This window comes from Vulpes vulpes, chromosome 15 (genome assembly GCF_048418805.1).
Source record: "Vulpes vulpes isolate BD-2025 chromosome 15, VulVul3, whole genome shotgun sequence".
NCBI lineage: Eukaryota > Metazoa > Chordata > Mammalia > Carnivora > Canidae > Vulpes > Vulpes vulpes.
In genome coordinates, this window is record NC_132794.1 from 12268408 (window position 1) to 12281368 (window position 12961).

Below are 12961 nucleotides of genomic sequence, written 5' to 3' on the forward strand. Positions count from 1 at the left end.
CCTGTTTATTTGTGCAATCATTTTTTATATCAGTATAGACTTACTTATATATTTATTTTGTACGGTAGATGATCATTGAATACAATGTTCATTATTTTGTCCTTCAGACTGTTACATCAAGAATTATTTCAGGTTGGTCCCCTATACCCCTTTGACATATTCCTCCTCCCTATTTTTTTTTCTCCAGAGTTTTGTGCTTTATGGTACTACAAGATGCTCCAGGCTCATTTTATGTGTGCTCTGTCCCAGCCTTAGAATCAGCCATTTTTGCAAGGAGTTGTGGTTCCTTTTACTCGATAATGATATTAAAAAACAAGATCTGGGCACTGGGTGTGCTAATTACTACTGGAGTGTCACTACTTTTAAGCCCCATCAGTGAACAGAACTAAAAAATGAATGCATATGTACTAACCCAGGTAGAAAACATGTGCACACTTATGTCTGTATCTACCCATCTTAGTTTATATTAAGCTACTTTATATTAAGTTTATATTAAGCTAAACATGAGACCATACTGGCTTCTCTAATGCTAATCCAGTCCCACAGGGTTCACTCTGCCCCAACCGTCTTGGTTTTATGTAACTTTCCTCTCCAACAGTGAGAAGCCTGGTCCGCATCATCCCCAATCCATCGATTGGATTTTGTTCAACCCAGGATACATGAAAAACAATTTTGGAGTCTTTAACCCATACTTCCATAAAATGGGTCTGATTTTGAGTTTGTATTCTGTTTCACTGGGCTATTTATCTAGTCTTTTACCATTACCAGTATAATTTGATTATTAAAACCTTGTCTATGTCTTCATGCATGATAAGGAAGACCCCATTATTCTTGTTGACTGAATCATTCATAGACCTTTTTTTTTTTTCCTACAAAGTTATGATGATTTTTTTGAGTGTCTTAATTTTGATTGAAATGGCAGTGGTGATATAGGTTGATTTAGGAAGAGTTAACAGAATGACAACATGAAGACATTCTACAAACATAATATGTCCCTTTATTAAGTCAGATCTCTTTAAAAATGTTCTCCTTAACCATATTGTGCAATATTTTTTAGTTCTGGTTTTCTCCCTCTTTGTGAATGTGTCTTGTTTTCTACTATCTTTTTTTGATAAAGGGGCATTTTTATGTATCTTAATTTATTTTTCATTTAAGTTCAATCAATTATCATATAGTGTATTATTAGTTTCATAGGTAGAGTTTAGTGATTTATTTACTATATTTTTAAATTAGCTCTTGCTAAAGTAGAGGTGATGACACTGACTTGGTGATTTGATCTCACATCTGACAATCTTGTGCAACTCTAGTTTGTGTTTCTGTTGAATTTTCTAAGTAGATGACAGTTTTATCTCTTTTAATTCTTTCATATTTTTTTTGTCTTGACTCATCTCATTACTCAAGACCTGTATGAATAGATAGGAGCACAGATAGTGAGCATCCCTGTCTTTTCTATTGTTCTCATTCACAATTCAAATGCATCTACAGTTTTTCCATTACATATGGTGTCTGATGCAGGTACATACAGTCTTTATCAAGTTTAGGAAGTTTTTTCTATTCCTAGTTTTACGTGAGTTTTAAAAATCGTAAAGATTTTTTCAAATGCCTTTCTAAAGATTTTATTTGTTTATTTATTTGAGAGAGAGAGAGAACACAAGTTCGGGGGGTTGCGGAACAGAGGGAGAGGGAGAAGCAGAATCCTCACTGAGCAAAGGGCTCCATGCAGGACTGGATCCCCGGACCCCAGGTTCATGACCTGAGCTTGAAGGCAAGCACCTAACCAACTGAGGCACCCACGCACCTCCTCAAATGTCTTTTTCCATCTATTGAGATAATAATTGGTTTTTCTGCTTTAATCCATTACTGTGGTGAGTGACATAGACATGATATTAAACCTTGTATTTCTTGTTTTTTAAGTACAGTGTTGGTTCAGGTTAGCTAATATTTAATTTACACATATTTATGTCCATAAGTGAAATAAGCCCATCACTTTCTTACTTTATATTATACCTAGCTAGTTTTGTATTTAAGTTCTATTAGCCTCATACAAGATATTAGGATGTTTTCTTTCCTACATCTTTCATGGAATAAACTGAGTAAGATAGAGATTATCTGTTTCCTAAAAGATTACTAGCCTTCACCATGAAAAATAATCTGTATCTTGGGAAAAGTTTGATTAACACGTCATTTTATGTAATGATCACTGTTCTATTCCAATTTTCTGATGCCCTTTGTGCCAATTTTGGTCTTTTTGCCCTTTTCCAGAAATATATATGTTTATTTTAGTTTTGAAAGTTTTTGAGAATAGTTGTTCATAATATTCTTTATTATTTAAAATCCTGCCACAGATTCGTTTACTTAATCTAAAAAACAAGAACAAACAGCTTTTGGTTTCTGATGGTCTTTAGTTGTCATTACTGTTGTTTCCTCATTCTCTTTGTAGTCAATTTCCTTCCTTGTCTTTGCTTCTTTTCCCTTCTTACTTCTTTGGGTTATTTCTGTTGTACTTTTTTCCAGTTTCTTGATTTGGAACATGTACTATTAGCTCATTTGTTTTCAACCTTTCTTGATTTCTGATAAAAGTATTTTAAGCTCTAAATTTTCCTCCTAGTGTTGCCCCATAGATTTTGCTATATAAAGTGTTCCTTTTGCTGCATTCCAAATCATTCATAATTTCCTGTATGCTTTCCAAAGATTAATTTAGTAGAAGATTCCCCCCAACCCCCAGCCTTATGGAATTTTAAAAAACCTACCCTCCTATTTTTTTTAAAGATTTTGTTTATTTATTCATGAGAGACACACAGAGAGAGGTAGAGACATAGGCAGAGGGAGAAGCAGGCTCCCCACAGGGAACCCAATATAAGACTCGATCCCAGGACCCTGGGATCATGCCCTCAGCCAAGGGCAGACACTCAACCACTGAGCCACCCAGGTGCCCCTAAAACCTATCCTCTTACTATTAAGATTCAATTTTATAGCTTGGTGGTCAGAGAGCATGGTCTGCAAATGTTGATTTTTTAAAATTTATTGGGGCCTCCTTTTTTGGCCTAAATGTGGTCAATTTTTATGACTTTCCTATTATTTCAAAAGAATATGTATTCTCTCTAGATGTAAAGTTCTATTGCTATCAATTTAAATGCATTGTTACTCAAATTTTCTAAATTTTCTCCCATTTCTGCACAATGATAAGATGATAGACTGGTCTCTATTATATCTTTGAAATGTATCATTTGATATTTTACTATCAAAACTGGGTATGGATTTTGCTACCTTTTGCTGTTCAAAAAATAGGGCTGTCAATTCAATAACCTAGTGCTTTGAGTGGTCTGGCCTAAGATCCTAGTCACCAACATAACACATATTTATGGAGGACATGGCTCTTGTATGCATTATCCTAGCAGGATCAGTGCATACTTCCTGAATGGACTTGGAGGTATATTTTTTAAAATTGATTCATGCTCCCCATTTATAAAATGTGACATGGGATAATGGCTGGAATTCACAGGCAGATTCACGCACAATGTTCAAAGACTCCTCTTGTCCCAATCCATGACCTCTTTATTTTCCACCAGCCCCATTCCCATTCCCATGCAATGTCACAATTACTAGAAATTCATTTTAGGGGTGGTGATCTCCAAGTGTCCTCTTTTAAAGTATAAAAATATTTTCACAGGTTGGCTACAAACTGCTATTATTCTCCAACATCTAATGGTGAATTGATCAGAGTTCTCTATTTTCTGGTGGCTGGCTAGAAATACTTTTGTAAGGGAACAAGTTATGGAGGAAGGATGGAGAAGAAGGAGAACTAACAAAGGGAGGGAACCACAAAAATGAATCCTTCTGGAGGGGAGTTTTGCAGGGAGATGAGCTCTGGGAGAGCTGCTCCAGCTGGGGCTTCGGGAAGATAGGGGCGGCAAGGATGTGTGCATGCAGGTGTGGAGGGTGATGAGTGAGCAGAGACTGGACTTGAGAGATTCAAAACACAAACTTCATCTATGTCAGAACTCTTATAAAGACTGTCTTCACGCTTACAGCTCACTTATTCCATATTGGACAAGAGGGCAACGTTTTCTACTTTTCTTCAATTTTGCCTCAGAGAGGAAAAGAAGGCAAGTTTCATGCTTCTGTTTTCTTCTCTGCTTTACTGTCATTTTTGTAAGAAGCTCACAGTGCTCTAACTTGGATCATGCTAATGTGATGTGACTATTTGTCAAATCATTCATTTGTATTTATCACAAGGCCCTATAACATATCACCTTGGGTTCTTGGCTAAATTCTTTATTGCTGTTGAACCTGTCAGGTGTGTCATATTCTCAGTGATTACTGTAAGTCCCTTGTGGGTAGGTATACTGTGCTACACGTTTTTGAATCTATTATAGCCAGTTGTATAATGCAATGCATATAGCAAATATTGGTGGCTATTGGTGCTTTGTTGACTTGAATTGAGAAACTGTAGGTTTACTTATCTTTTCTAGCTTACGGACACCATGTCCTTCACCTGAATTCATAAGGACTTTGAAAGAATACTTCATTTTGCTCACTGCTAAACAAACCAATGATGGAACTGTCTTGATCTTGGTAAAGGCCACACTAAAACATCCATCACCAAAGAGATAAACAGAGATAAACACTTGTATCTCTCCTCTCTATGTGACTGCATTAACAAGTTTTTATCCAGATGAAATAACACAGGGTAAACCATTTTGATAACTTTTTCTTCTCTACTGCAATGTATACCTCTTGCCTTCTGAGTGACTGCAATAAACATGCTTTAATACTAACTTTATATGGGCTCTGATTCAGTTTCTCTTTTTACCCCTTTCCAGAACTTGAAATTAAACATAAGATTGAGGGGCATCTGGGTGGCTCAGTGGTTGAGCATCAGGTCGTGATCCCGGGATCCTGGGATGCTCTACCTCTCTCTGTGTGTCTCTCATGAATACATAAATAAAATCTTTAAACTTATAAGACTGAAATAGGGGTCTTAAATGAGTCTGTATCCAGTTGCTGTCTGTATGAGTCTTAAGACTCTTAAATAAGTCTTAAATGAATAGACATATTCATTTAAACCTCTATTTAAACACACACACTTAACAGGGGTGAATAAAAAGTGTGGTGACTAGAGATGAATTGGTTGGCTATTAGAGTTTGAACATTTCCCTTGGCTAATTCTGCCACAGTCCAGAAGCCAGTTCACAGGCTTATAGACTCAAAAACCTGCATCCTGAGGCATTTTGATCCAAAAGACAACCTTTTATAATAGACTGACATTAACTAAGACATTTACCTATTCAACAACTATTTATTGAGCCTTGTGATGTACCAAATCTGTTCTAGGTAGTAAGAATGAAGCATGGAACTTTGTCCTGTGCCATTACAGAGTGAACATTTTAATAAAGAAGTTTGACAAACAAGATGAATATCTAATATCACCAGTAGATATTAAAGGCAATAAAGGAAAATAGAGGAGGAGGAGAAGGGGAAAGATGGATAGGAAGAGCCCACATGAAATCAAAGTATGAGTCATGTGAAATCCTGGTAGAGTTTCAGAGGAAACAGCAATTGCAAAGACCCCCAAATGGATACCAGTTTAGGATGCCATGAGAATAGAGTTGTATTTATCGTCAATATAGAATGTTCTCTGGAGCAAATATAGCCCTTTCTCTTCATGCAGGCCTTTAATATAGAAAGCCATGTCACTACCTGGAAGTTGTTTGGTAAGCCTGATAACTGAACAAGTGGGGTTAGCCTACTGGCATCAATGATTTGTGGGATCAGGTTGAGTCTGAAGCATTCATCCATGCTTCTGAGCCATGCCTCAACAGGTATGTCTCTGGATAAGGCTGGGATAACCTGTTTTGTTTTTAAACTGAAGATAGTAACTGGGGTTAGGATAAATTGGATGAGTGGCTCCAACACTTATTAGCTGGGTAATACTGGCAAGTTCCCTCATCCTCCCTAAGTCTTTGTAAAGAGAGATGATAGTTTGTCCAAGGTCATACAGGCAGCAACTGGATACAGGGATTTTGATTGTTTCCTACCTTTCCCTGCTGCCCTTTGGTCCACCCTGGTTGCAAACAAAGTTGGTGGTTGACAATTAACTATAGGAGAGAACCAGTGTGGACAATGAGTCAGAATTAAGTCTCTGTCTTTACTAATGGGAATGTTGTCATTTACAGCTTGAATTTTGGGTATATCCTTATCTCTTAATACTGCTGCATCAGTTCAAATCTCTTAAGACAGAGGGAGTCTGCCTCTAACATAAGCATTTCCACCAGTACCATAGTCTTGCCAGGTCTGAGTCAGTTCAGGGTCAACACCCTGGGCTTTTTCTGTTAGAGACTCTAGATCCCAACAGGCCACAGAAGGTCACAACCATGGATGCTCATCACACATCTGTTTATGGAACACAGGGCAGTATTATCTCAGAGTAGGAGACAACCTCACAGAGAATTCCAGGAATCACGGAATTACCCATTTAATGAGCTGGCTCATCATTTATTTGAACACATACCAATCATAACCAAGTATTGATGAAGTCGTATTAAGAAATGGGACGGTCTGTTTTTACTTATTTAAATCTCTATCTTATTGCAAAGCATTTAATGCTGCTTTCAAGTCATTGACATCTTACAAAACACAGTACTCCCTGCCCTTGTCCCCTCCCCCACCAGAGTAGTTTTTCTTTCTCTTTTTAAAGATTTTATTTACTCAGGAGAGACACAGAGAGAGAGAGAGAGTTAAAGACACAGGCAGAGGGAGAAGCAGGCTCCATGCAGGGAGCCTGATGTGGGACTCCATCCCAGGACTCCAGGATCACGCCCTGAGCCCAAGCAATGCATCCTTTCTCAGCTCAGGGCAGCCCCCAGACTGCGTAGGGCTGGCTCTGCCAACTCGATTTCAAGAACGGGAACTTAGACGTGGAAGTTGCTGCTCTGCCCACGAATGAAGGGTTTTGCAGAAGTTAACGTCTCTTCGCACCTGCTTGGCCGGAAGGGTTCACGTCCTCCCATCAGTTTGGGGAAGAATGGGACGGACGGAGGCCAGTGCGGGGCGACACGCCGTCTGGTGTGGGCTGTGACAGAAACTGGAGCCAGCGTTAGGGGCGCCCGCACGACCCTCGGCCCAGGTGCGCGGGGGTGGGGTGGGGTAAGACCTCCCGCCCAAGGCCACCTGGCATTTAGCCGGGGGCTGCCCCCCAGCCCCGCCAACCTGCAGGGCCACAAAAAAGCCAAGAAAGCATCGAATCCCAGTGCTTGTCCAGCAAGTTCTGTTATCCGCAGCGTCAGGGAGCCCTCAGGTCAAGAACTGTGAGTGTGCAGCCGCCACACCCCGAAACTCGCGCCCTCGGGGAATGCACCTGCCGGGAAGCCTCCGGAGGGCCGCCGGGGGCGGGAGGCGGGGCCCCGTGGGCTCCTCCTCACCGCGGCCGGGTGGGGATTGCCGGGAGGTGTCCGCTCCTCCTAAGAAGCGGGCGAGCCAGCGAGGACGCGGGAGACTGGGAAAAACTCGGGGGTGCGCACGGATGCAGCCTCGCCTTCTTCCCTGGACCACCTCCCCGGTCTCCCGCCCTCCCTCAGGCCCCGCCCCTCAAAGGCCACGCCCCCTAAGAAGCCCCGCCCCGCCTCTAGGCCACGCCCCTTACGTCTGCTTCGGCCCCTGACGTCGGCCTTTTTCCGGAGGCCCCGCCCCTTCCGCCGGCCCCGCCCCTTCCGGCGCACGTGTGGCACCGGGGCGAGCCGGGGTGCTCCGCCGCTTGCCGGGCATCCTTTTGTGGCGACCCCGGGTCCGAGGGTCCCCGCGCGCCCCCGCGCTCTCGATCATGGGAGTCCCCAAGAGGAAGGCCCCGGGCGGCCAGGACGGCGCGGCTCCCCGCGCGGGCGCAGCCAAGCGGGCCCGCTCCGAAGAGCTCACGGGCGTGCGCTTCAAGGCTCAGCTGCGGGAGCCGCAGGGCGCGGAGCCGGGTGAGTGCGGGGCCCGCCGGGGACGGAGAGCACGTGCCAGCGGGGCGGGGTCCGGCCGCGGCCCTGCGCCGGGCCCGGCTCTCCTCTGTGCAGCCGTTCCCCGTCTGAGCCACCGAGCCGGGCCTTCCGGTGTGCGGACGGGAAACTGAGGCCCGGCTGCTCGACGGCGGAGGGCCCCCTTGCTGCGTGGTGACCGTCCCACGCGACTGCACGCCTCCCTTGGCCGGGCGGCATCCCTCCGCACGCTCCAAAGCCTCTTGGTTGCAAAGGTCAGGGAGGCAGATACGGGCTCCACCGCTTCACGCAGCAGACGACACTTACCTACTTGCCGAGTCCCAGCTGTGAGCCCGCTCGGGGGCTGCTCAGTGAGAAGGTTTGCTGCTTCTCTGTGGCTGTCAGCGCTGTTTTCAGGAGCTTTGAGCCTCCAAACACTCAGGCTGATCCGATGACATGTCCTAAGCCACCTCATGAAGCCCCACAAGGACCGGGTTTGGCCAGGTTTGGACTAGTGACTAAGATGGAGCAGATTCTGTAATTTCACTTTCTGAAAAGCGTGATCGATCACCCTTCTTCACAGCTGCTTGTAATCCATGAGGAAGTATGTAGGTGATGGGGGAAAAAAAAAAACCCGCAATTGAATCCGCTGCTATGTGGAGACACTGGTGCTGTCTCAAAACAGTGTCCCTGGGCTAAAGGGATTATAAAGTTGACGGCCAGAATATCTCCAATTAATCATTTCTTTTCTGTAAGTTTTTTTTTTAAACAATCTTTTTTTTTTTTTAAGATTTTATTTATTCATGAGAGACACAGAGAGAGAGAGAGAGAGGCAGAGACACAGGCAGAGGGAGAAGCAGGCTCCATGCAGGGAGCCCGACGTGGGACTCGATCCCGGGACTCCAGGATCACGCCCTGGGCTGAAGGCAGATGCTCAACCACTAAGCCACCCACGTGTCCCTAAATTTTGTTTGTAAACATTTGATCCCTGCAGCTGCCAGCCAGTGTTATAAAGATGATAGGTCCTTTAGCATAGAATTATACAATTATACATGAATACAATTATACATTATACAAATGTATACAAATGTATACACATTATACAATTACACATGAATTCATTCATTCATTCATTCACTTGTTCATTATTTACTAGTGGCTGTTATTTGCTAGGGAAAAAATGGCGAGTAAAACCGACATGGGCGCTGCTCATTATGGAACATACAAATAATGAAGTGGGGAAGGCAGATAACAATCAATAAAATCACATACGGAGAGTTCTACGTACCAGTCCTTCAAAGGAGAGGTACCTGATGTCCCCAGGCCTCAGACCTAATCTGGAAGATCAGAGAAGTCTCCCCAGCATAAGTGGCTTTTCATGGAGTTGTAGGATGAGGTCGAAACAGGGACAGGAATGTTCGTGGCAGAAGAAAGATCATGCTTAATTATTTAAAAGATTGTCATTCATGTACATATTCATGATTTTGCTCAGAGAGCTCCATGGCATTCAGGTGCTGCATTTGAACAGGTTTCCCAAGGAAACTCAGGTTGATAGGCGGGTGCAGAAGAAATAGTTGGAAGATGTGGCAGGGCTGAAGTCAGAGGGTGATCGGTAAATCCTTTGTATGAGGCTGAATTGAATTTGTGTTTGAATCTGGTCTTTATCTTGGATTCTCTCTCCCTGTTAATATGTTCTCATAACTTCCTGTGATGAGATCTCCTGATGGAAAGATCAGGGAAGTGGAATTGACAGATGTAAGGTTTCGCTTTCATCCAGGTATTAGGAAAGGTTTTCGGGGTTTTTTTTTCCAGCTTTATCGAGATATTATTGACGTAACTGATGTAAGTTTAAGGTGTACAGTGGATGATGACCAGCTTGGTTAACACTTCCATCCCCTCACATAATTACCATTTTTATGTGTGATAGCACTGAAGATCTACGCTCTGAATAACTTTTGAGCATATAATATACTACTGTTAATTATAGTCACCATGCTGTACATTTGATCCCCAGAACTTACTCATCTTACTATTTTTTAAGGAAACTCTACTCCCAACGTGGGCCCCAAATTCACGACCCCCAGATGAAAAGTCACATACTCTTCCTACTGAGCCAGCCAGGCACCCAGAACTTCCTAATCATATAGCTGGAAGTTTGTACACTTTGACCAACATCTCCCCATTTCTCCCACCCCCTATCCCATGGCAAACACCATTCTGCTCTCTTTCTCTATGAGTGTGGCTCTTTAGTTTCCTCACATAAGTAGAACATACAGTATTTGTCTTTCTCTGACTTCTCTTGCTCAGTGCCCTCAAAGGATGTTAAAGGCAGGATTTCCCTTTCTTTTCAGGCCAAATAATATTCCATTGTATACAGACCTATTCACAGATAGAGATATACCACCTTCTCTTTATCCATTCTCTGATTTTACCCCATTTGTGGGGCAGGGGTAGGGCTTCAGGGTTAGATTGGTCAGGACCCAGAGGGTGCCCAAGGGTAGATCGATGGCAGCATCAGGTAGATCACCGCCACAAGATGGGTTGGGCTTTAAAGCAGGTCCTTTGCATGCTGTTGCCCGTACCCTCCCTGGAGATAGAGAAAAGACTGTGTCAGAATCCTTGATATCCCTGTGTCTACATTGCTGTTGTGTTCTCGTTCTCAGTAAGTGGTGGTTCCGGTCCCCTGGATGCCAGAAATCTGCCTCTTGTCACAGTGGTGGCTTGTGATTGTTGCTAAGAGGTAGTCCCTGTTAACCTTTGAACATTACTATATTTCAGCCTTAGAAGCGTTTGTCGCTGCTGCCAAGAAGTTACCTCGAGAAGACGTGTATGATGTTGTGGAAGGGTACATAAAAATTTCTGTTGAGTGTGCAGAGATCTTCCAACTCCTGAATGGGGAGAAGCGACCTGAAAGTGAAGTACGTTATTCCTTACCTGGCTTGCTGAAGAGGAGAAAAAGTTCATGCCACTATTGTGTTAAGCTTGATGGAGCGAAAATATGATAGAAATCTCCAAGACGGGATTCCTGGGTCGCTTAGCTGGTTAAGTGTCTGCCTCCGGCTCAGGTGATCCCAGGGTCCTGGAATCGAGTCCCACATTGGGTTCCCTACTCCACAGGAACCTGGCTTCTCCTTCAGCCTCCCTCTCTCTCTCTGTTTCTCATGAATAAATAAATAAAATCTTAAAAAAAAAAAATTCTAGGACACTACCAGCTTTCTGTAGAAGATGATACTTTTTTTTTTTTTTTTTTTTTTTTTTTTGCTGTAGGAATATATTCAGTTTTGCATCATGACTTATCAAAGCATTTTAGTGGAAAGTGCTAACCTCATATTAGTGAATGATACACAGAAGGAAGGGTCATAGATTCTTAATCTAAATATACTTGGTAAAATAAATAAATAAATAAATAAATATACTTGGTTATGATATGGTTTGTTTTTAAGTAATCTCTGCACCCAGCGTGAGGCTCAAACTTACAATCCCAAGGTCAAGAGTCACATGATCTACTGACTGAGCTTGCCAGGTACCGCCTTAACATGGTTTGTTTTAACAGAAAGGAAGTAGGTAAAAACCACATGTCATGGTTGCAGACAGATACTGAGTTCCCTGGTTTTCTGGTTCCAAACAGGTTCAAAATTTGGAATATTTATGAACCTGTTGAAAGCTCAGGGTTATTGCTATAAGACCCAAATATCCGCAGTGAGGCCTGGTCAAGATTTCTCTCTTTATCTCATTTTGTGGAACTATAAGCAAGCAGTTCTCTCTTTGGCTGGACTATGAAAGTGAGACTAATTTTAGAGCCGGGGATCTGCTACCTGCTAGGCTGTCACCTTCCTGCCTTTGGCCCAGGATCTGTTGGAAGTTTTGTTTTTAAAGATTTTTTTTTCATTCATGAGAGACACAGGCAGAGGGAGAAGCAGGATCCATGCAAGGAACCTGATAAGGGACTTGATCCCAGGACTCTGGGATCACACCTTGAGGCAAAGGCAAGATGCTCAACCATGGAGCCATCAGGCGTCCCTGTTGGAGGTTTTAAAGTAACTGGCTAAAATGAGAAGCATATGTACGGAGGGGGGAAAAGAAAAACCCAAATGAGCTGATGCATAGGCATTTCATTTCTTTGCAGATGCTGTTAATATTTCAAGTTTTGGAGGCCATACTGTTGCGGACTGCGAGCGATCTTTCCCATTTTCATGTTGTAGGGACCAACATCATGAAAAAGCTAATAAATAACCACATGAAGCTCATCTGTGAGTCCCTGTATGCCTCGGGCTACAGGTAAGTTGCCCATATGTGGCAAGACTACTCATGACGTGGTCTACATTCATCTCTCCCTGAGTGCACTTGACCTTCCTTCCACTAGCGGAGCTGAGCAGGCTCTGAGGCCATCACGGCTGTGGCTCTGCCCCTTCATTTCCTGCTGACCAGCCCCTCACTGTCGCTGACTCCTCTGTGTGTCCATCTCACTCCTGCCCTGCTATTCTTCTTGTTGTCGTGGGAACCTTGTAGGCATTCTTTTTTTTTTTTTAATTTTTTTAATTTTATTTTATTTATTTATGATAGTCACACACACACACACACACACACACACACACACAGAGGCAGAGACACAGGCAGAGGGAGAAGCAGGCTCCACGCACCGGGAGCCTGACGTGGGACTCGATCCCGGGTCTCCAGGATTGCGCCCTGGGCCAAAGGCAGGCGCCAAACCGCTGCACCACCCAGGGATCCACCTTGTAGGCATTCTTGCCATTGCCCATCCTTCTGCCCCAGTGGCTCTTCATGCTGGTCACACACTCCCTGCCTCTCCACTTCAGGACGTTGTAGTGCAGAAGTGGCATCTCAGGGAGGCCTTGTTTCACCACTGCCCATCTGCTGTCACTTTGTGTCCGTTTGCTTGTGGACAGAAGTATCTGTTTGTAGGTCTGTTTGCACAGCTAGATGTTTGGTTTAATACTCTTGACTGTTTCCCTCCGCTAGAATGCAAGGTCCATGCAGGTGGAGTC

General features: G+C 43.5%; 1 protein-coding gene across 2 annotated transcripts in view; it reads left to right on the forward strand.

Moving 5' to 3' along the window:
- Positions 1-12961, forward strand: part of URB1 (URB1 ribosome biogenesis homolog) — a 91690-nt gene that overhangs the window by 13255 nt on the left and 65474 nt on the right. Inside the window, exons 1-3 of one of the 2 annotated variants that reach the window (XM_025985123.2) lie at positions 7693-7961; positions 10734-10873; positions 12082-12233. In XM_025985123.2, coding sequence (XP_025840908.2) covers positions 7820-7961; positions 10734-10873; positions 12082-12233 — 434 coding nt within the window. In that variant the 5' untranslated portion in view covers positions 7693-7819. Of the gene's footprint in view, positions 1-7692; positions 7962-10733; positions 10874-12081; positions 12234-12961 lie in introns of those variants that run through there. The other variant, XM_072740844.1, reaches the window with a different exon arrangement.